The sequence below is a fragment of the Sarcophilus harrisii genome, chromosome 6, assembly GCF_902635505.1.
Source record: "Sarcophilus harrisii chromosome 6, mSarHar1.11, whole genome shotgun sequence".
NCBI classification, from domain to species: Eukaryota; Metazoa; Chordata; class Mammalia; order Dasyuromorphia; family Dasyuridae; genus Sarcophilus; species Sarcophilus harrisii.
In genome coordinates this window covers 64,132,970-64,158,443 of record NC_045431.1, presented here as the reverse complement: position 1 = coordinate 64,158,443, position 25,474 = coordinate 64,132,970, and the positions used below count along the sequence as shown (strand labels likewise).

Genomic DNA, 25,474 nt, shown 5'->3' with positions numbered 1-25,474 from the left:
AATGATGAAGTTGAACTAGGCAACCTCTAAGGTTTCTTCTAGCTTAAAAAAAAAATCTTATGATTCAAACACCAAAACAACAGTGTTTTAAATGTTATATTTGCTTTTTATGAACATTGATTTCAAAGGTTTACTTTGATGAAATTTTAAAAGTAGTGAAATGATTCTTCAAATATTATTTTATTCCTGATAATAACTTCCTAAAAATTCAGATTTATCAAACAAATAGATCAGAGAACTATGGTCTTCATCTTCCAAAAGGATTCTATGCTGAAACAAATTCACCATAGCACGTTGAAATAATAAATTTCTCTAAAATAGGAATAAGAACTTTTAATGCATTAATGTGCCCTTTAGGCAATCGGGTGAAGCCAATCTAATCCTTCTCAAAATCATGTATATTTAGGATTACAAAGGAAACCAATAACATTGAAGGTGTCATCAAAAATATTTTTAAAGCAAGTTTAATATTTAAAACAACACTCTCTACAAAAGCTTGAATTTATGTGTCGATTTTATGCATAACTTAATGCCATATATAGAATAAGATGCTCAAGTACTTCATCTGAACACATTTCTGATCAAATGTAACTGTTAATTTTAAAATGTAGATATTAGAAATAAATGAAGAACATTGCTCTTCCTCCAATTACTATTCAATTATTATTCCATATAATATATAAGAATATACATTATAATTAAATTATTCAATACCTTGAGGCTTTTTCATAGATCTATTTACATTATTAACCAGGAAAATTGCTGTAAAATGTATCTCTTAGGCTGGATTCTTTGAGACGATAGTCTCGTCCAGCCCTGGGACCAAACATGGATCCTTTGGTCCCAGAAAAAAAAAAAAAAAAAAAGTATCTCTTAAGGGGTTAAAACCTAACACATACCAGCACTGAAGAGGCGAATCATACACTCATGAAGCCAAGGATGACTGGAATCAATAGCAAATGCTCTCTTTACTGACTGTAGCATCAAAAGAAATTTTTCTATAAAAGAAAAAAATTAGAAGACATTAAAAATGCTTTACAGATGTCTTCAACTCTGTTCTGTTGTAATGAAACAGTTAATTACATTTTTATTACAGCATATTATATGAATCAAATGATACCTCTCATCTATAAAGCAAGCTAAATTAAAAGGATACCAAGAACATAAAATGATATTTCAGTAAGTATGGAAATGAATTCACTATCAGGATTCAGGCAATCAGTGAATTACTCTGAATATAGAGTTCTATTTCATTACAAAAGTTTTGGTAAAGAAATAGTAAAGCTTTTTGTAATGCTGGGGAAAATAATCAGGAAAAGCTTATGTGCTTGAAACTCAGTTGCCATGTAATAAATAACATGATCTTCCTTCTAATCCTCCTGACTACTTAAGTCATGGACAGGTCCAAAACTGAGCTGTCTTTTCAGAGATTTATCAGGATCAGACTCTGTTTTTGATATTCTAATAGAGCGCTCCAACATCAAGATTTTCGAAGTATCTTTTTCTTCTACAAATCAGAGAGGCTATATTATAGAGATGAGGAAACCATCTATATAAGGAACAATCTTTCTATTTTTTATGTAAATAAGTATAATGTCTTTTGTTTTCGGTATTCAAACTTTCAAGTTCTTCAACTTTACCACTGTTATGCAAGTTGGCGGGTAAGTGAAAAACTGCTACTCAGGCTAACAAAGTTCTGAAATTTTTTTTCTGTAACTCCCATTGGATCCAAAGTTCTCAATAATATCTATGCAGAGGGAAGAGTTCTTCTACTCTACATTCAAAGATTACATAATCCTAGTATTAAATGCCATAGACTCTTAAAATCTGAAGAACCTTTCATCCCAACATTTAGAGGTATAAGAATAATTTTTAAGAAGCAGGGAACTAGCCTGAATGAACTCTAAGGAATAGCTCAAGTGCCTATGATTTGCTTGTTCAAAATCTTGTTATTAAAATGAAATTTATAGAAAATGACTGGGAGACAGAGCAATGCAAGGTATAAATAAGGGCTAAACAGTATAATATGGTCAAAGAAAACCACTTCCCAGAAAAGAATTCTAAAAGAATAGTAGCCTGTCTGGGATTCATTCCTTATCTATAAAAATGAAAGGATTCAACCTACATATCCTCAAAAGATCTTCAAGCTCTAGAACTATGGACTCCAACAGCCTGAAAGGATTTCCAATTTAATTCCCTGCCATACTTTAAACCAAGATTCTTTATTCCTCAATCCCTAATTAAAACTGGCAATCATCATTGATTCTCCCCACTCTCACACTCTATATTCAGGCAAGATTAAAGTCTTCCTTCACACTTTATGAGAAATAAGCACTATTTCTATTCCCATTCCCACAAACCCTAGTTCATGCCATAACCTCAAATATGGAATACTCCATTATATTCTATCTAATCTAATACATATTCCCAGTCAAAATTTTTATTGGCTACCTTTCTAATTAATCATTATTATTCTAAATCACACTACGCCACCAACCTAAGTATTCATTTCCCAAAACATATTTTGTGCTTCTTCATGCCAGTACTATTCCCTGCGTTATGTTTCTGTTAATAGGAATACTCTTTAAACATCTAACATAAATGCTATTTCTTGAGGAAGAATAACCTGATTGCCTATTCTGATGACCTACATTTTCTCTGAAATCCTACAATACTTCATTTGGATTGCTCAAATGGGACTTTATTAAGTTCTCTTATCCTTAGTATCTACTCTCAGGTCTTATTCACAATAGGTACAATTAACTATGCTAGAATACATCATACCTGTCAGGAGATCTTATCATGAATGACTTATGTAGCTATCATTCCTCTCAGAATACTTTCATCACTTACCTTTCCTAAAGTAAATCTCAAAGGCAAAAAGATGGGTCTCTATCTTGTTCTTTACTAAGTTCTTCAATGGTGTTAAAAATTTAATAGCTTCTTCCAATGGAGCTTCAACCTAAAAATGAATGAATGAATGAGGAGGGAGTGGGGGGGGGGGGGGGGGGAAGGGAGGAGAAAGGGAGAGAGTGTCATACCAATAATTTAGTAACTCTGATCACTTAATTCTTGACTATATATTTGAACATTGTGCTCAACTTATTTATAATGCTTAATTTATTGAAGTAGCTTTAGATAATATTCCTTTTAGATACATTTTATTATTCAGTACCTCTTTACCAAAAGTCTATTCATCTAAAATTCCTTTTTATCTAACAGGATAACAAATTATAATATTCAAGGATAAATTCTCAGGACTGTGTGATGATCAATTCATAACCTGATGAAATTTCTTAGTATATGAATCAAAATAGCATGGGATTAAGAATTTTGCAATCAAAAGTAAAACTTTTCAAAGAACAAGGGACATGGGCAGCTAAGATGATGCAGTAGATAGAACACTGGCCCACAGTCAGGAGGCCCTGTGTTCAAATCTGGCCTCAGACACTCAACACTTCTTAGCTATATGAACCTGGACCAGTCACTAAACCCCAATTGCCTCAGCAAAAATAAATAAATAAAAGCATAAGGGACATTAAAATTTCACAGGAGCTTTAAAAGAGTTGATAATAATGAGAACAGAAGTGTATTAACTAGAGAGGGGGAAATCAAGTCTTTAGTGCACCTGAAAAACACAGGATGAAGAATTTTTCCACTATCCATTATAACCATCCATATGTTTAATTCCATAATCCATTTCTAAATATATATCACATTTGAATACTCTATGGAGACTCTTGAAGAGATGTGCCCATTTGTACTAAAAAAAAAAAATTTTTTTAATTCCTCATAAGTCAAAAAGTAAGGGATTATGGGTATGGAATACTGCAAAAAATGCTAATCTTTCATGATTGTTGGTTAGTTGTGCTGAACTTTCCCCTATTCTTCTTAGTTTTAAGTAATGGATTTCTGGGAGGTGAAGGGGAGAATATTGGGAAATGAAGGCAATTTAAAAGCAAAAGAAATCAATTTTTTAAAAAAGTAAGTGGAGGGCATTATTTTGAAATTATTTCCAGGTTCCTGTCATAATATTACTATGGTAAACTTTAAGAGAACATATTTATATTAATAAATTGATTCTTTGAATGTTTGGGGAAATGTAGAGGGATGGTGGAAAAGAGAAAGGGGAACAAAAGGAAAGAATAAAAAGAATATGGTATAGGAAAATATCTGAGACCTGTCTAAGCCTCAGTACACAGACGTAAGCTTAGAAAGCCTTAAATTGCCAGATCAAAGACTGGTTTAGAATAGCTTTTTAAAAAAAAAATCAGCAATAAGACCTAATACATGTACAATAAGACTTCTGCTTGTGTTCATGAATCTGTTACGGGAAACTTAAGGAAACAGTCCTTGAGTTTAAAAAGTAAAGATTACAAAAGGTGTTTATCAATAGATTAAAAAGTTACCAATGAACAAACAGCCAACTTCAGTTTAACAATTTTATACAATTCCCACTTAAGTGGAAACTTAAGACTACTTTAGACTAGTCTATGTTTCAGATCACTAGATATTATTCAAGTTTTAAATTTGAAATATGGAAAGAAGATAAAAAGAAATGGGGATACAGAAGCAGAATAAAATGAAAAGTAATTTCTAGATTTCAAAATTTATAATCATGTTGGCTAAAGAAGTGTTGATCTTCCATCCAATTATGCTTAAGACTCCTAACAAGTACCTTGGCCAATTTCTCAGGGATAAGTTCTTCTTTTGGACCTCCAATTTCCTCATCATCATCATCCTTTTTCTTCTTCTGATTTCTCTGTTGCTTCTCTTTCTCTGCGTTCTTTTTCTCTTCTTCAAGTTGAGCTTTCTTTTGGGCTCTTCTTTGTTTATTGCGTAATTTCTTTAGCTCTTTGTCTGACATGTTTGCTACAAGTATAAGATTTTTAAACGATTACAACTCTGTTTTGAAATTTTGACATCTTAATATTATTTCAGTTAGCACCACCATTCTCTCAAAAAGTGTTTCATGGAAAAAGAGGAGACGCACACACACTCACACACACACACACACAACACATTTTAAGTGAAGATAATGTGTATCTCACACATGAGGTGGCAATCACGAACAAACATTTGAAAGGCCATCCTATTCAAAATTACAAGCAATAAATTACTTATTTGTAATATTAACATTTGGTGAAGTATCTCAAAATTTTAAGATGTTTCACTATGAAAATTCAAAAACAAAGGGGAAGAACAATCCAAACTGCCTTTACTTTCATGTTTTCTTTCTTCCCAATCAAACATTAAATAACAATGAAAAATAACCTCCAAACAAGTAAAAAGTCATAGACAAAAAAATAATTATGGAGAGATGTACATTTTCAATTTATTAGTTTCTACTTAATGGCTGAAGATAATTAAAACTGTCTTAAGACTATATAATGATTTATAATGTACCATCTAAGAAAAATAAATCAAGAATCATGGGCAACAAATGCTGGCAATCTTCTATTCAATGACTGAAGATAATTAAAATTCTCTTAACAAGACTATATAGCGACTTATAATGTACACATCTAAGTAAAATAAATCAAGAATCAAGGTAATTCATTCCTTGCTGGCAATCTTCCCACATGAAAACTGCAGCCTTAATTAGATAATTATTTCAGTTTTCTGCTTTTCTTATACAGAAAAAGACAAACTCCAGATCATAAAAGTTAATCACACCTGTTTATTTTGCAGATGAAAAAAAATGAGGCTTAGAGGTGAGATGATTTGTCTAAATTAAGAAAGCTAATGAGAGTGCAGGAGTTGTACTGTGGGTCTACTCATGAGTTCCCAAGCCATGTTCTCTCAACTACACCATGCTGAATACTTTTGTTAAATTTTTACTTCTTGATTCATTAGGATGCTGATTCAATTAAGAAAGAATTGGGTAATTAATGACATGCCATTTATAAAAGACAATTTTAAATTGGCAGTGTAAATTGTCTCAAATTATATTTTTTTTCACCTTATACTGGCTTACTCATTTATCACAAAAATAACTTTACTCAGAACCTACATACACATTGATAAAGTAAGCCAGCCATTTACCAAGAAGTTTCACGATACCAACTAAGTCAACTTTATGTCATGATACTTAAAATAATGACTTTAAAAACATTCCTTAGTCAAGAGAAATGCTCAGTTCCAAAAAGAGAAAATAACTCCATACTCTGCTGTGTTAAGGGATTTTTCTATGCTCATATAAGTGTTCAAAAATAGATTTGTTGCCAAAGTTCAGTAGTAGCTATCTCATTTCCCTAAGGATATAAACTCCTTGGCATAGAGTGAAAGGTTTGGGCTGGATGGCACTGAAAATAAGAAAAACTAACACCTAAATACTAAAATCGGAAAATTAGAATAAATTTAAAACATCAAAAAATTCAGCACCCCACAATAAGTAAATGCAATTTAAATTTCAAGATATGTTTTCAATGCTCTCTACAAGATCATTACTATCCACTAATTTAATGGTTTCAAAACTTTTCAAAGGATTCTTCCTAAAACGGTAAATGTGAAATTATTTAGATATTAAAAATATGTATATGGGATTGATATTCATTTTGAAAATAAGGCTAATAACTGTTTTGTTCCAAAATTTATCTATCTTCTATCTCAGGGTATTCTATGATTCACAGATCTCCAGACCTTCCAAAATTCCATCATTGATGTTTTTCATTATTATATTTCAAACTTTAAAGTGTTTCATGGTCAGATTACTTTAGAAAACACTAATCTAAACCTTCACAAAATGAATTCTATGATTTGCATTCAATAAAGGATGACAAGGTTAGAGGTTGTCTGAGTGTGTGCATATGCTACACATGAAAAATAGTAGGGAAAAAAATTGGCAATGACTACTTTAAATCAATCTCTGTGTGATTCTTGTGAGATAACACAAGTTGTGGACAGAGAACAAGACTGGGAACCATGATGACCAAGGACAAATCCTGTCTCAGATCTTTGCAGACTCTGGGCAACTCTCTCATATTCTCAAGAATGAGAGAGGAAGGAAAGGTGCTGAACTGAATTGGCAGGAGCCCCTAGAACCTCTCTATGCTGTATCTAGTTCATATTTTTTACCTTAGATAAGCTCAGAACAGAATTCAACATCACTAAGGATAAATCTCATTTAATGGATAGAAGAGCCAATGGCCCAAGAGTGAAAGGACTTGTCCACTGACCTTTGGCCAGACAAGGTCAATATCGGGCTCAGAGCCCAGGTCTCCTGATAACTAGCTTAGTATTCTTCTGATTATTTCAGGTTGCCCTCTCAGCAATTTCAAAATTGACACAGATCAACTTTGCAAAACTATGCTTATTTCTATAACTTCTGTTCAAAACTAGCCAAAAAATTAGAACTGCAGTCAATTCTCAATGACCCAAGCCCCATTTTACTGATGACACTGACACAGCTTTCCGCTAAAAAAATGTACCAGCACAAAAGACCAGTCTTAAAAGAATAAAGCTTTCACAAGCTGTTCAAAAGCTATTCTTAAGGGTCCAGATAAAAGGACTGAATGACATCTGGGCTTTAGGATTGATCACTATGGGGATAAAGGTTACTAGGAAGATATAGCATGGAGAAGTAGAGACAGAACTAGGTGATTCTCTCCAAAAGTGAGGAAAAACATTTGTAGTGGAAAAGACCAGGCTGGGAAGAAAGAAAGCCAGGACAATTTAGTCCCAGCACAAACACTAACTTGTTATAAAGAACCACATCATTTTTCTGGGCATGCAAAAAAATAAGGGCGTGAGACAACATGGTGTCCAACATCTCCTGAAGTACTAAGGTGATCATCTTTTCTACACATAAAATTATGAAATTCAAAAATAGTTGGTAAATGTTACTGGTCATCATTAAAGTAAGAACTGCTTCCATGAATAAGTTAGAAATAGAAATGTAACTGAACTGTGATACTTTCATTCACTTTTCAATATAATCACAAAATACAACATTTTCACTAATGGCATCCCAAAGACAAAATGTGAAACATACAAGAAAGCATCTATATTAGTATGCACACAAAGCAAGAGTAAACCAAAAGAAATATGAGTAATCTTATACCTGTATCAGCCTCATGTTCTTTATTCTCATCTGTTAGTGGGTTATCATGAAGTTTCAAATAGATCTCTATAGCAATCCTTGCTGCCTTGAAGTAAAACGGATGCTGTCGAAGTACATCTTCTAGTTTTAACAAGTCCACATAAGACCTAAGTGTAATCTTCCTCATACAGTACGTATGAAAGTCAAACTGGTCATCAGTGATTTCTACAAAATGCTAACATAATACAATGTTCTTTAGCAAGTATTAATGTAGGAAACAACCGAAAATATAACAAAAACAACCTATAAAATTCTGGAATTACTTTGATTTCTTGTCATGAAAGAATTGGCAAAATGAAAGCCAAATCAAAAGTTCATAGTAACTCAAAATTTACAATCCCCAAATCGTACTGTGAAGGACATCAACCACAATAACCAAAAAACAAACCCTAAAATTTATTACACACCAGGAATAAAATACAAAGGAAAAAAACTCAATTCATTCTGAATGAACTATAGTAGAGACATTTCTTATCTGGGAAAATGAAATAACAGTGCAACTAAGAAACTCTGTAGAAATTAGAATTAGTGTTCTACGAATACTGCCACAAATATTTCAATAGAATTGTTGAGGAAAATGGTAAAGGAAACACTGATGGAAAAGTAAACTGGTTTATTGAGCCTTATTAACATTAGTATAATCTATCACCAAGCCCTCTCAAAGGAGAAAATTTGGGCACGATTCATTTAGAGATTATTTACCAATTAAGTACCCTCTCCTATTTCTATACTATCTGATAAGGATGCAAAGAAAGGAAGTTATCCCTGTTCCAAAGAAATGAACATTCTATTTGGGGGAAGAGGGGGAAAAACGGGGGGAAGGAGGGAGAGAGACATCACCCATATAAGAGAATGCAAGGTAAACACAAAGTAATTTGAAAGATGGAGGGGTTGGGATTAGGACACATTAACAATTTAAGGGAGGAGGAAGGGATCAGAAAAGACCTTGGGCAAGGAGTTGCAATAGAGCTAAATTCCGAAGAGGGGGGCAAGAAGAAGAGGGAAAGGAAAACATTACAAGGAATTCTCTTGGGAAGGAGGGGGGGAAGTGCAGAAGGTGGGGAGAGGCACAGATTACAAAGGCAAAAAGCAAGAGATGAAATGCAATAATGTGGTATACAGAGAGCCAATTTGGCAAAGATACTGATCACAAGAAAATAAAATAAAGTTTGGAAAAATTGTCCCGAGCCAGATTGTGAAATGATATAAACGTTCAATGGAGGAATCTGTATAGGGAGAAATAAAATTTCCTGAACAGAAGAATGATATATATAGTTAGACTCATGCCTTAGAAATTATCCATTTGGCAGCTGTGTCAAGTATAGATTGGCAGTGAAATCCAAAGAAAATTTCAATATATCTATGAAATCTTAAAAAATCTAATTCTAAAAGAACTAGAAAAAAAATATATAAAAGGGACTGGGGGAGGGGGGGAGAGACAGTATGTGTCAAAAAATTTCAATGAAAAAATTTCAAGACAAATCTTTTACTTACTCTCTCAATTTCATGACATTTCTTAAGTGCTTCACCAAATTTATTCATTGCCTTATATGCCTGTGCACATTCTGTCTGGAACCACATACACTGCATTTCATTCAAATTTTCCACTGCAGATGTTCCTTCCTATTGGAATAGCAGAAAATACATTAATAAACACTAATATTTTTATTGCTTCACTGAATTCTGATCAATTTTTCAAGAATCAAGTTTTTTTTTTTTTTTTTTTTTTTTTTTTTAAAGAAGGTAACTATCCCCATATATTCAGGGCACATGCAAAACATAAGCAAAATTCTATTTCTAGCCTATACAAAAATAACTGTAGTTCTAGTAAATGTTAAAAGAGCTCAAAGAATACCTACACATTTGTCATAGATATAGAAGGACTTCTAATAACTGATCTCTCAGGCTCTTGCCAATGTTAAGACTTTAAACAAAGACTTAAGAACAAAGAATCACAGATGTGTTTGGGAATGTAAGAGCCTACAAATAAGTAGCAATGCTTTTAGGTTTCTCATGTTGACTTATCTGACTTGTTTTTTAGTAAACATAGATTTTTCTACCAATTTTTTTTTTTAAAAACGACAGAGTATGGTTAGTTCTAATAATTACACAGTACATTTGAAGTCAAAGAAAAAAAATTAAAAATACAAAAGCTAATTCAGTGAAACAATTCAAAATTATAATTCTGGGATACTGAATGTCCTAAATCAAGGATGGCAAAAAAGAATAAAAGAAAAACAAAAATTCTTTCAAATACCCATAACTCATTGAATTGGAAAGTTTCCAATGACTTCAAAATTAATCATTTTAAGTAGTTTAAGTTATCATTCAGCTGTCTAATGTAGCAGTAAAACTAATCAGGAAAGGTCTGAAAAGAGACTACTTTTATGATATGTATGTTTGTACATATGTTTGTGCATAGATATACAGATTCTTTTAGAAATATATACTTTTCTATGAATTAGAAAAAAAAACATACATTAAAAGTAAAAATAATTTTTTGTTTATAAAAAATATTTAATGTTGCTGACTACTGACAAATCAAATTCTTCCTGTTGGGATATTATTTTTGAGCGGAAAGAAAAGGATTATTTAAGAAATCAAAGCATGTGATAACTGATATATACAAACCCTTGTAAACTTAGAGCACATTTCTTCAGCCTCTTTAATCAGGTTGGCTTTCAGCATGTACTTGGCACATTTGGAGTTGATAAACCTGTCTGCTGTATCCAGGGCCTGAGCTTCATCCATCCACCTAGCAGCTTCTTTAATATTGCCAGCATGCTTACAAGGAAAAAGTAAATAAAACATAAGAATGACAACATTTTAAAGGATATAACAGTATTTAGCAAATGAAAATTTAACAAAAGAAAGCAAAAAAGTAGAGTAGTGTAAGCAAATGTAAAGAAATGATTCTCCTTTGTCACTAGCAATCTCAATTGGCTAATTAGTGAAGTGCATTTTAGGTTACTTCATCACTTTGAGAATTGATTTTTAATGTCTCCTCTTTTTACAAGATATTTACAAGCTTATACTCAATAATGCTAATAATAATTATCCCAATTTTAAATAAAAGTAAATTAAGGCTCAGAAAGGTAAAGCAATTTGTCCTTAATTTTAGAGCTAATTAGTGAAAAGAGGCTAAATTCAAACGCAGGTTACTCAGCTTAAATTCACTTTACATGTGCAAGAAGCATTCTTCTCTGAACAGAATGTCACCAAATATTACTTTAGGATAATCCAACATCCTAGTCACATACAGCAAGCACAAAGTAATAGTAGGGTAATCCTAGATCTTTAGAATAGCTTTTTCTTACTCCTCTTGCCCAAACTCAGTAAGTCATGCCTTAAGGTGCATCAGTGCCCACAAACCTGAGGAGCATCTTATAAACAAAGCTTAAGTATTAATATTAAATATGTTCTGGATATCAAAATTTTTACCTACAATTAAAGACACTTGTGAACTTAAAATATTATCTTTGTCTTGGTAATCAAAACCATTTAAATTACTTTTCATAGAAAGGCCAGTATTTTTTTAGGCTGATACTTTGTGTCAGTCCAAGATATAATATGTAAATTAGAAGGAAAAAAAAAAAAAGCAAAACTGGACAGGGGGAGACCAGGAAAGTTAGCAACTTAGAGTTTCTACATAAGATTTTCACAGTGCATCGTCATTTAATTTCAACTATTATGAAGTATGACAATATGAAATCACAGTCACACAAACACTTGGCCTAAAAACAACTTTGTCAAGGGATGGGAATAAGCAAGTTGATTTAAGCACATAATTTCATCTGATCCTTTATAAGGAACCTGCCTGGGAGATAAGTATTATTGGACATTAAATAGTTTGCCCAGGATCACATAGACATTAGTCTATGTGATGATCATCTGGGACTGGATTTGAAATTAGGGTTTCTGACTCCAAGTCCATCTCTCTATCTAAAATACATCATTTAAAACTGACCATATCAAATTAAATTCAACATTCCAAAAAATAGCTATTCCTCAACTGAAATTCTGTTGAGTTCACGGCCATTCCTACAGACACCCTGGTCATTAACTTCAATGTCTGTCTCCACTCTTATTCCAACATCTAATCAGTTGCCAAATTTTGTCATTTCTGTGTCCTTTAATATGTCTCTCCCTTTTTCAGACCTCATTTTATAGATGAAGAAACTGAGCCACAAGGAGGTAACACATTTTATACATAGTCACATGGCTATTACATTGTAGAGATAAAATTTAAACTAAGACTTTCGGACTCTAAAATTCATGCTCTTTCAATTTCAAGTTGAATCGTTCAACTGTTGTTTTCTGTTAATCCTTGATCAACCAATCAATGAAGGGGCACTGTCTAATTATTAGTATTCAAGTATTATTAGTACTAGAAAATGGAGGATATTTAAATGCCAAAAACAAACAAAACTATACAACAATGTTCCCCAGTCACCAAATGTGACATTCTAATGACATTACTAGGCTTCTGGTCTTTCTGTCAAGATGGATGCCTGAATGGAAGACAAGTCATCCAGCTCCCATTTACTATAGTTCATAACAGATTGAATAATTATCTGATAATTCAATTAGAAATAACTGATTCTTTCCACCCCAGAAATGCAGTCAGCTCCAAGTTATCTGTGTGGCCAGAAGTAGCCAGGGACATATGTATTTACAAAGCTTTATATTTAAAAGAGCAGAGGGCTCTCTTGAGAAGTCCCACTGAGTAGAGAGGAAGCCAGTGACCCACACAATGCTGATTTGTGAGAAGCTAGAGAGCTCCTTAGGAAGTGAAGTTCAGAGCAAGACCTAGGGAAAAGATCTTTTAAGGAAGTCTGATGACCCAAAATTGCAATGGAACACCGAGTCTGAAAAAAGGTCCCAATTTAGGAACTGAATTAAGTATAAGAAAAAAAACTACAATCCAAAGGCAAAAATAATTGCAAATCTAACACCATTAAAACTCCAAAGAAGTAAAAAGGAACAAATATGTTCCCATGGGACTAAGAGAATATCTAGGGGAAAAAAATGAAAAGATTTAAAAAGCTCTTAAATAGAAAGAAATTTGGTATTTTAGAAGAAAATGTAGTAAACCTTACTCAAGAAATGAAATCTCTGGAAACTAGAATGGCTCCAAAATCAGAACAATGACATTATGATAAAGCAAATATAAAACAAAATTGAACAGCTAAAAAAATAGAAGAAAATGTAAACTATCTCATATGAAAAAATTGACCTGGAAAACAAGTCACAAGTAATTTAAAAATCTCTGGACTGATTCCAAACCATGATTTTACATAAAAAAATGAATAAAAACTACCCAAATATAGTAGAATCAGAAAGCAAAGATAGAAAATTCAAAAAGTAAAGTCCCCAAAATATCAGTTAAAATCCAAAGCTCTGAAAAAAAAAAAAAGTTTGCAAAACAGAAAAACACTTTTCAAGTACCAAGAAATCACTGTATCATATAAGACCTGATAGCTTTCTCCTACAATCCAGTAGCAGTTTTGTAATACTACATTCTAAAAGGCAAAAGATACAGGTTTACAACAAAGAACATATTCTTTAAATTGAATATAATCCTACAGGATAGAAAAATGTACTTTTTACAAAATAGAAGACTTACAAACATTTCTAAAGAAAACACTAGAGCCAAATTGGAATTTTGAAATACAAACACCAGAGGCCAGAGAACCCTTATTTGAACAAGTGGAAGAAACTACATAGGGATAAAGAAATTAAGTATCCCTTCATAATCTTAAGGTCTTCAAAAGGTAGACTGCCTACCTTCTAAGGGTTTAAAGAGATAAGAGGATAGGGCAGCGAGATGACACAGTGGACAGAGTATTAGCCCTGAAGTCAGGAAGACCTGACTTCAAATCTGGCCTCAGACACTTAACACTTCCTAGCTGGGTGACCTTGGGCAAGTAACTTAACCCCAATTGCCTCAGGAAAAAAAAAAGAGAGAGAGAGAAAAAAAGAGAGAGAGAGAGAGAGAGAGAGAGAGAGAGAGAGAGAGAGAGAGAGAGATAAGAGGATAAAATGAGGAATACACTAACATAAAATGAACAAAAGAGGAACTATTTCTCACAAGAAAAATATACAAACATGGGACAAGAGGATATGGATATCAGATAAACCTCATTCTAATTTCCTGAGATAGAGACAGTGTTTAAAAGGAGGATAATACTGTGGAAGACATAGTCACAAGTAAAACAAAAGTCCTCATTCTAAATAGAGGATTAAAAGAGAAAACTTGAATGGGGGGGAAGAAAGGAGGGAGTAAAAGCAACTAAAATCTAAAGAAATGCTTTTGACTGCCTCTTAGACAATTGGGGCAATGACTGCATAAACTGCACAAAATGAAAGTCAAGGAATGGAATGGAATATCATGCCTTAAGAATCAAAACAGACAATTTCTGGGAATAATGGCAAGTATGAACCTCAGTTCAACAGAGACTGAAATGAGCATAACTAGGAAAACAATAACATGGCAAAAGAAAACCAGAACCCTGAACAAATCAATGACAGCATGTCTCCAGAGGACTTAGGAGGAATCATATAACCTAACTCTTGACAGAGAGAAAGATGGGACACAAAAGGCAGAGACATCCAATTTTGGACATGGCTACTCTGTGTATTCACTTTATTTGGCTATGCTTATTTCTTACAAGGATTTTGTGGGGAGATTTTTCCTGGGGTGGGACAGAGGGGCTTTCAATTAAACAAGTGGGGGAAAGGGACTATCCTCAGGAAAACAAGTAGTAAATAATAACGCTAAAAAAGGGGGGAGAGAAATGAAACAGTTTTTAATGCAGAGAAAACAAAAGGAAGGAAGGAAGGAAGCATAGATATAAGTCAGGCAAGTCTAAAATATAATGCGCAAAATGTCTGTCTCTGATGTACATGTGGGTTTTTACACACACACAGCAGTGTAAACTGGTGATTTATGATTTCCATGTAGAATCTGCTTTTTATAATCAAGTAAAATAAGTCTTAGAGCTTATAATATCTGGAAAAGAATGATGGCAAAAATTAATTTTACCTTATAAATTTTAGCTTTCACAAGAAAGAGTTCTATCAATGTAGGTGTACTTTCTATAGCAGCATTTATATATTCCAAAGCAATAGATGGCTGCCCAATTTTGTCATAATGCTGTGCCAAATAGTACTGTACCCAAAGTAACGTGGTAGGAGGCTCTTCCTTGCCATCATCTAAAGGGAAAAACAGAACATATCAACATTTCCCTACATGCATTAAATTGTACTTCAAACTTGTACAACATTACCTACATAAACACATTTTTTCTACACAAATTAAAAGCAACTCATAGATCACATAGCTAATGTGTCAGACAGGACCTTAACTCAAGTCTTCCCAACTGAGGCCAACGGTGCTTTCCTAAGGAGGATTGCTCCGAGGATGAGCTAAGACCCTGAGAGATTAACTCAGGGTCACAGAGCTAATGAACTAGAAATAGAAGCTAGGCCTTCCCAACTTCCAGTTTAGCACTCCATTTATTAAACATACCAAACTTCATTATGAAAAAATTAATAAAAGAATAAATTACTTTTTTTCTTTACTAAAGCTGTATCTGCCATCTAAATGCATTACCAATGACAGCCATTCTGTACTTAGTATTTAATAGCTTATTAACTATTAAAATATATTAAAAACAAAAATCTTAGCACTTACCAATGGGGTTAAATAACCGACAGCTTTTTAGAGAAGTTTCATAGCCTACTACTAACTCTTCTATGATTGCCACCTAGAAGACCAAACACACACAAAAATTACAGCATAAAACCATATTTAAATAACAGTACAAAACTCTACAATATATGATTGCTTTTTCCTAGGTAGCATGTATATGTGTGTGTATGTGTGTGTGTGTGTATACAGTCCAAAATATGATCAAATCAAATGACCATTCAAAACAGGCAATTCTATTTCATATTTTATAGCTCCTAACCACAGGTGTATAGGTGCTAAATACCTGAATCCGTAATAATGTAACTGTCCCCAGGTAAAAAACATCAATAAGGCCATGCTTGTAGCCAATGATTTCCTTCTATAAAAGCATCCCTGCCCTCATGATATTACAGAGGACATTTGAGGAAGATTATGGTGGTCACCTTGCTTGTGATTTCCAGGATCAGAATATGATTATAAGCAGAAAACAGTTACATTAAAATGTACAGTCAAAGAAAACATAATCATGGCAGTAGTTTGTTATCTCCAACAAGTAACAATAGCATGCAACAATTAGCATGAGCTCCTTCATATGCAACAGTACTACTCACTGATTTCAAGGTGTCAATCAATAAATGGTTCAGTCCTAATTCTAAGTTTTATATTATTTTTAATATAGTCCTTGCTTGATATTTACTTTCTAGACTATCTAAAATCTTCCTTCACCCAGATAAATACCAAGATGATGACAAAATCACTGAGTTAGGAGGAAAATAGGGGCTAGTCATTTACTTGGAGGGTGTCAAAAAAGACACAAGAGCGGAATCTCTTTATAAATACCCAATGAAATGTAAATGATTTCTGGAATGATCGTAGTTTTAAATTATAACAACTTTATTAGAAGTCAAAATTTGCTTTTAAAAACTCCATAGATAATGGTTGAAAAAGGAAATTTCTGTTTGTGTTTATATATATATATATACATACATACACATACATATATAAAACAGTCAATAACTGCATTGACAAAAGAATACTGGTAAATTGCAATATAAAAGAGTGAGGATAAGAAATAATGGCATAAAAAAGTTTTGATAATCTCTCCTGGCACATATACACACCTACACCCATATATGTAACAGAAAACAGTGCTTATGAATCCAAAATGGATCAAATACCAAGAGAAACAGAAGAAAACAGTAAAAAATATAAAGAAACTAAGAAGGTAAATTTATTTTTTTTCTTTTGAAAATGTCTTCAAAGCAGTCATTTTTAAATGATTATAAAATCATGAGATTATTGGAAAGACAAATAATCTCAATTAACAACAAAACTCCCTTAATTAATGAAGCAACAATGAAACAAATCAAAGCTTAGTTTTCCCCCTTAATCTCTTTTAGAGTTTTAAAAGTTAAAAGGAATCTTAGAGTTCATCTTATACAGTCAACTGCCCAAATCAGTCATCTCATCTAAGAGATTCCTAACAGTCATCTGTCTATCTAGTCTCTGATTGGGAGGCATCGAATGACAGGGAACTCACTACCCAAATCAACTCCATTTCATTTCAAGTTATGATCTACCTCTTTCAACTTTCCTTTCTAGTATTATAAGTCATGCCCTCCTGGGCACAAACAGGGCAATTCTAACTCCTCTTACACTTGGTAGTTCTTCAAATATAAGAAAATACCATCATGTTTCATTAAAAAAAAAAATTCATATCAATCAATGTAATAGCCTCTAGGTCCTACACCATTTCAATCATCTTCCTTTGGCTGCATTTAGAATAGTAAATGCAGTGGATACAAGACTGGATAAAAATTTCCAAATAATGAATGATCAAGGCAGAGTACAGAAGGACTATTATCTTGCCTTACTTGCCCCAGGTTCTTTTCATATGAATGTTTTAATATCTATATCCCTAAACAGTTTAATTTTTCACTGATTTCTTGGTCTTAATAGCATCACCCATTGTTAAGAAATTCTTCAGATCATGAGTCTAAATAATTCCTTCATAGTGCTAGGCAACCCTACTAGTTTTGGGTTGTTACTATAACTGTCATTAAGCATGACTTCTGTCCCTTCAACCAAAATAAAGGGAAATGATGACTAGGACTGGCTCAAGAGCAAAGACTATGCAATCTTACAGAGATAGCCCTTCGAGTAAAAATTATTCATTGACTGACATTCTACAGATGTGATAAGTCAAACAAGTCCAAACCCACCTAATTATACTATCATTCAACCCACATCTCTCCACTTTATTGACAAATCTTGGCAGACTTCGTCAAATGCATTGCTGACGTGAAGGTTTATTGATGGGACTGTATTCTCTTGACCTACCAGACAAGGTACAAGAAATATCACTGATTTTTATTTCAGCCACTTATACTAAGAACAGTGTTTGGGAAACTGTTGAGAAAATTTCCTAAACAACTGGCTAACTACTTCATGGATGACAACCAGGATAAAAAATCAAATTATCTAGTCTTTTTAGACTATTAGAGGGAAGAAAACCCAACCGGGAAAAGATCTAGGGCAATTTCATAATAGAGTTGATAGGAATGTTGAAAATTAGAATTTAACTAAATCAATGACTTAAAAGAAAAGCTGATTATCTGTATTTTTAATATATACAAAATTTTTAAATTTGTTTTTTATCTTACCTTGTCTTTATCTTTGTATAATGATCTCAAAGTATTAAAAACTGGTGGACAACCTTTACTGAAATTCATCCTTAGGAACTTATCCAAACATTCCTTAAACTTCTCACCTTAAGAAGAAGAAAAAAAAAATTACCATTAAATTTTTTTCTACCAAGACATCATGTTAAATTCATTAACTTCAAAAAACTTGTGCATGGCTTAAATAAAAAATTACAAACAGGAAAAGATAGCAAAATGAATAAATGACAGAAGGTGACGGATATGCTGAGGACAAAACTACCTCATAAAAAAGGAACTTAGTATAGAATTAATAGAAAGTGACTGCATTCAAAAAACTGATTCTAAAATGACTTTCATGTGGAACCAATTAGACCATTGATTGGATTTTTAAAAAGAGAGAAAATGCAACTTTAAAATGATAAGAAAAATGGTAGGAGAAAAAAAAGTTGAAAGTGTGCAAAATTATATTTCCTTGAGTCAAACCAAGTAAAACAAGCTAACTCCAAAAAAAGTAAAGCTAGTCACCATTTAATCAATGTTACACAATAATGACAAAATGAAGAAAAAAACAAAAAACAAACCTAGAAACTACTTCCATCAGTAAACAATATCTCTTTGTCAAACAGAGTTCAAATATTAGCTTAAGTTTATAGGTTTCAAAAATGCACAATATTTTATTTAAAAAGCAAAGAATGTGTAGCAGGTAAGAACAATTATCAGGATGAGATTATAAATTCATTTGCAAAAACATGATAAAAAAGAAAATAAGATTATAGGAGCACTATTTGCCCCTTCCCCCCAAAAAAGTTGAGATTAAAAAAAAAATCAACAAAGATCCAGATAAGGCATATTATTTTGTTCACAGATAAAACTCAAAGAACAAGAAAAATGGAAATTCAATAAAATCGAAAGCACTTTTAAAATACCTTACATTCACTAGTGAAAAAAGAAGAATCAATCACATTAGATTTCATCACCTTCATATAAAAGTGCTATCAAAGTTAAGATAATCAAATTGAGAAGACGACCTTGAAATGGACCAAGTACATCTGAAAAGGATAAATCTGTATCTGAAGATTCTTGAAGCATTTATTGAATGCCTATTACATGTCAAGCACTGCACTAGGTATAGTAGGTGCTTTGTCTTTGTTTCCAATGACAAAAACTCTGATAATAGCCTCTGCCCACAAGGAGCTCACATTCTATCCTGAAGAAGGAAGATTCCAAAAGAATATTTTTATATCTCAGGTTTTTTTTTATTTGTTTTTTATGAGGAGGAAAGAGGGGATAGAGTGCAACCAAGATCACATAAACCTAATGTGTAATTTAACATCTCTTCTAAGCGGTTAAATTCAACCTATTTATAAACATATAAAAATACTACAAATTTTACAAAAGAGTTACAATTGGTTTCCTTTGGTCACTCCTATTTTCCTTCTTTCTGCTTCTAAAAAATTTGTTACCTTCAGCATCACACACATTGTGTTTTTCTACCCTCACTTTATAACACTTCATATAAAGCTTTTATGAGTAATTTTGCATGTCTTGTATTTATCATGATGTAGAAGTATATTAATAGAAGAATATAGTTGTTTTTTACATCTTATGTACAAGCTCAACAGACCACACATACAACTAAGATGTGAATGAATATACTCATTCTGCTGAAACTTTTGATATTTAAAATAACATTTAGCTTGATTAGCATAGCAAAAAAGCTTATTTGAGAACTATCAGGAAAGGAAGCAATCTCTCACATACTGTTATGACATATAAATATGGAGATAACAGTCAAATTGATAACTTTATGTTTAACATACTTTTATAAAGTTACCTATACTATGTACAAAGTAATGGTGGGGATAGAAAGATAAAAAGCCAGCAGTCCCTACCCTTGGGGAGTTTATAGCCAACAGAAAGAGGAAAAAGGACATAAAATGGTACTCAATTTTAAAATAACTTCCTCTGGAGAGCTAAGAATCAAACAAATCTGAAAGACTTCCTATGGAAGCTGTTCAGTTTAATTTCTAACTCCATATATTTTTCAACCTCCTCTTGAATATGTTCCCCTCCTTTGACGTTTAAATCAAAACTGTCTTCTTAGTTCTACTCCTAACTTTTTGATCTATCCTTTACACCCTCTGCTCTTATGCACTAAGTATAGTATTCAATTTTCCTTTGATTTCAATGGCTTTCTTGGCTTCAAAGATTATCTCTAAACAGACTATTCCCAAAATCTGATAGTTCTAATCTCTCATATGAACTCCTATCCCATTATTACCTGCAGTCAGTGAGACAAAGTCACCTGAATAGGTTAATAAAACCTAATGCAATGAATATGGATAAGATATTTCTCTCCAATCCTCCCTTATTTTTGCTAACATGATTGTACACCCAGGTGTGCAACTTTGGAGTTATCTCTGACTCTTTCATTCCTTAAACCTCCTATATGCAATTAGTAGTCAAATTTCACCAATCCTAATATACCTCTTACTGACAGCTCACATTTATTGAATCTTTATCTTAGTTCAGGATCTCATTATAATAACAAAAGAAATTATGATACAAGATTGAAATGACAAATATAAAAAAATTAAGTAAAGTCTGAATTATCACTCATTGGAAAGAAGTATTCTTGAAGAGGTACAGGTTCCTTCTCAAGTCCGTTCTATCTGTGAGATTCACAAAAAGGCAAGAGAGAAAAAGTAGGTGGAGTGTGAGAAGAATGATGATGGGGAGAAAGGAGGGAAAAGCCTTAATAAAACACTCAAAAATATACAAAAGTAATTTTTAGAAGGGACCAAAAACAAGCAAGGAAGCTTTATTACTATTATGGTTAATATATACTTTTTAAAAGACGATACATATATTTCACATATAATCCTCTTTCTGTTCTTTATATATTGAAATGTTCATATTTCTTCATTATTTAGTAAATAATAAAAAAAGAATTTTAAAGTTTTATCCAAACTATAATAATTACATGTACATACACAAGTACTTGTACCTAGAACAAATGCAAAGGAAAAAACAAAGATCAATGTACATCACATATGGAAAATTATCCATTACTTCCAGTGACCCAAAACTAGTCATTGATATAAAAAGCCAATCTCTTCAATATTAACATTCTCCTGGTAATGCTATATATTACTATATATATATATATATATATATATATATATATATATATATATATATCACCATAATCCCATAAAAATTAGAATTATGGGTAATCTAAAAAGAAATGATAACTGAAATAGTGACTGTAAAAAGACAGCAGCATTCTAATGCTATCAACAGCATATATACTAGCACTTCTCAAAGATATGTAAAGTGGGAAAATAAGAGAACTAATATAATGGATATTTGCTTTCTGGAGGAGAATCTGCTCAAAGTGTCAAAGGCCTACAATTTTTATCAGTAAATAGAGCTTTTAAACTAAAGAAATTATAGCTCCATTAAAGTAAAGTTTCATATATTCACAGGCTAGAAAGGGGGTAAACAATCAGTAATAATTATAAAAACCTAATTTCTTTTCCCCCTTGCAAAAATTGTCACTTACCAGATAAAAAGTTGAGTGGCAGCCTTCTTGGTACTAATCCCCTAGGATACTTAGTCCAGGCTTCCTCGTAAATTTTTAGACGTTCTAACATATTGACTAAAGACCCAAAAAAAAAAAAACAAAAACAAAAAACTTTCACATATAAAAATTATATAATACATTTACATAATATTCCCAGTGAAAAAATAAATGTCTCCAAAATATATTAAACTAAATCAATGTTTAATTAAATGTTTTCCAACATTTCTCAGATGCGTGACAATCATTATTGGAAATTTGTACATAGTATGAAAGGATTTCTTCAATGCTAGATAGCGTTGTTCAGTAATTAATAAAAGATTCTTTTAGCAAGTCAGCTCTCACTTCACAGAGAACAGTAAAGAGTATTAAAACTTTACCTGGCTTGAGTGACTTTTCTAAGCCTTTATAGTATGCCCAATTTTCAGGATTTCTCTCTTGTAAACCTCTATATACATCAGTAGCTTCTTCCAAGCGGCACAGTTGTAACAGAAGTTCCCCTGAAAGTCAAATTAATTCAATGTATGAAGAAGCAACTTCCCTTCCAGTTAAACTTTTCCTTAAAGAGTCATTTAAAACTAGTTAACAAGTCATTTGCAGTATTCTAGTAGTTGCTAACAATTAATTTTATGGTTTATGATTTCATAGGTGTAATGTTTTTCAACTCCCTTCAAAACAAATCAGATGCTTTTCACAATGAGGCCAAATTATTTTTTAAATAATAATTTATAAAATTGTTTAAATCCCTGAGTAAGTAACCTAAGCAGTGCTAGAAAGTTATGTCACTTTCTGCTCAAGGACCTAAAAAGTAATTACCTATCATGAAATAAAAAATTAATTCTAAATTCTCAAAATCAAGGCCTTTAATTAAATGGTACCTTAGATGTCCAATAAATTCTTTTTTTCCCCTTTTCTTATTGGTTCTTCCCCCTCCCCCCATTATTTAATTTTATTTTCCCCCACTTACATGTAAAAAAAAAAAATTTAACATTAGTTTTTAAAACTAAAGTTCCAGATTCTCTACCTTTTCCTTCCCCATTTAGACGTCATTGAGAATGTAAACAATTCAATATAGGTTACACAAGTTTAGTCAAGTAAAAACATTTCCAAAAGTCAGTTGTAAAAGAAAAGATAAGCCAAAAGCAAAAAATTAAAAAGACAAAAACTCCTCCTCAAGAAAAATAAGTAAAACAAATATGCTTCAATCTGCATTCAGATACCATCAGTTCTTTCGGTATAGATTTTTTCATTATATGTGTTTCAGAGTTGTCTCAGATCATTGCATTACTGAGAATACTTATGTCATTTGTGAATGATCATTTTACATTATTACTGTTACTTTGTACATGATACATTTCAATTTGCATCAGCTCATGATTTCTACAAATACATCTACTCAAAAATCCTCCATTCTAACAATAGGATTCTACTTTCAAACTTTATTCAATGTATTTCTGATCATATTTTTCTTTTTTTTGCCCTTTCACCTTAGCATGTTTTTTCATGTATTTTCTACCAATGCACATTCAATATGTCTTTTGAATTCTGTCCCTAAATTCACCTTCAGTAAGGAGTCTCCCTGATCTATCAAATCTCATGTTATATACCTTAGTCAGCACTGTTTTTTACATTACTAAATCTCAATAGATAAAACATGTAATCAGCTATCACACAATTATATCTGCCTGTCCAACTAAATTTTTGGTTCCTGTAGTAATTTAATAAAACAAATGTACTATTTTTAAACTAGAAGAAATTTATTATAGATGAGAAACTAAAACATAGAAAGATTAAATGACTTAACTAAAGTCACACAGATCGACCTTTAACTCATCTTTCTTTGGCTGAATGAAAAGACTTTTGTACTACTTGGGACGATACCACTTTCTTCATATTTTTTTTTAAAACTAGACAAATATTAAATACATGCCATAAATAAAACCTATGTATTTCTATTTCTACAGTACTAAGTAATTCTTAAGCTGCCTTTGGAAAGCTAAGGCATTTCATTAAAGGCCTGGTATAAAAAAGAGGCTACTGTTATCTATATTTTACAGATTAGTATAATTGAGCCAGACAGATGAAGTGACTTGTCCAGGACCACACAGTAAATGTTTGATGTCAAATTTGAAGTCAGGTCATATAATTTGAGGTCCAGCACTCTATCCATTAAGCTAACTACAAAAGTATTCAGCCTAAGGATGAGACAATCTCTGTTTGAATCCCTGCTGTTTCTTACTATCTAACCTTAGAGAAAATCATTTGCCTCCTATGGATCTTTATTCTCAATTGTAAAAGGGGAACTTCAATTAGAATAGGTCCCAACCTGATTATGACTTTTTTCTTATACCTCAGAACTAAATTTGTCTCTGCAAATTCTACCAAAATTCTGCCAAAAACTCCTACCCTAATTTGGGGTCTAAATACCTTAGACCAATGAAATGATTCAGACCAATTTCAATTAAACTTGTGATGGAGAGAGCCATTTGCATCCAGAGAGAGGACTATAGGGACTGAATGTGGATCACAACATAGTATATCTTCACCTTTTGTGGTGGTGGTGTTTGCTTGCTTGTTTTTTTATTTTTTTCCCTTTCTGATCCGATTTTTCTTGTGCAGCATGACAAATGTGCAATTATGTTTAAAAGAATTGCACCTGTTTAACCTATACTGGATAACTTGCTGTCTATGGAAGGAAAAGGTGGGAAAGAAGGGAGAAAAATATGGAATACAAGGTTTTGCAAGGTTAAATGTTGAAAACTATCTTTGCATTTTGAAAAATAAAAAGCTTTTATAAAGAGGAAAAAAATGAGGGGCAGCTAAGTAGCACCATGGATAGAGGATCAGCCTTAAGTCAAGAGGACCTGAGTTCAAATTGGACCTCAGACATGTAAACACTTTCTAGCTGTGTGACCCTGGGCAAGTCACTTAACCCCAATTGCCTCAGGAAAAAAATAAATAAAAAGGAAAAATTTTAAAGGGGTGTGTGTGTGTGTGTAAGAGAGAAAGACAGACAGTAGACATAGAGAGAAGCAGAGACAGAGACAGGCTATTTTTCTCTGCTTCAGATTTACTGTGGTTACATCAATTCAGAATATATGTACTAGGAAATATCTCTTCTGAAAATTATCTTTTATAATATCACTTCCTTTTTTAAAAAAAAATCACATGCTACATGCATTTATATTTTACAAAAATGTTAAGTTAATTACCAGAAAATATTAATTTTCCATGCACTTAAGGACTGCAGACTATCTCCTCCACTTCTCATCTTTCCCACACCCCTCCTTCATTTGTTTCTTCTGTATCGTGAAAAGCACATCTACAGGGGCATGAAAGGTTAAGTCCCCATGACTATTATTAAAGGCTTCTCCATAGACATTAACAAAGTTGCCAAGTAGTATTAATTGTTGCAATAGTTTCTTTGATTTAAA

At 32.4% G+C, this 25,474-nt stretch overlaps 1 protein-coding gene across 4 annotated transcripts in view; it reads right to left on the bottom strand.

The window, feature by feature from the left end:
- NAA15 (N-alpha-acetyltransferase 15, NatA auxiliary subunit) overlaps positions 1 to 25,474 on the bottom strand; it is an 82,173-nt gene that overhangs the window by 11,693 nt on the left and 45,006 nt on the right. For 3 of the 4 annotated variants that reach the window (XM_031942712.1, XM_031942713.1, XM_031942715.1), the window contains exons 7-17: positions 22,421 to 22,540; positions 22,023 to 22,118; positions 18,458 to 18,564; positions 15,798 to 15,870; positions 15,147 to 15,316; positions 10,733 to 10,885; positions 9,596 to 9,724; positions 8,063 to 8,276; positions 4,679 to 4,872; positions 2,854 to 2,962; positions 900 to 998 (exon numbers count right to left, since the gene is read on the bottom strand). In XM_031942712.1, the coding sequence (XP_031798572.1) occupies positions 900 to 998; positions 2,854 to 2,962; positions 4,679 to 4,872; positions 8,063 to 8,276; positions 9,596 to 9,724; positions 10,733 to 10,885; positions 15,147 to 15,316; positions 15,798 to 15,870; positions 18,458 to 18,564; positions 22,023 to 22,118; positions 22,421 to 22,540 (1,464 nt within the window). The remainder of the gene's footprint in view (positions 1 to 899; positions 999 to 2,853; positions 2,963 to 4,678; positions 4,873 to 8,062; positions 8,277 to 9,595; positions 9,725 to 10,732; positions 10,886 to 15,146; positions 15,317 to 15,797; positions 15,871 to 18,457; positions 18,565 to 22,022; positions 22,119 to 22,420; positions 22,541 to 25,474) is intronic. The other variant, XM_031942714.1, reaches the window with a different exon arrangement.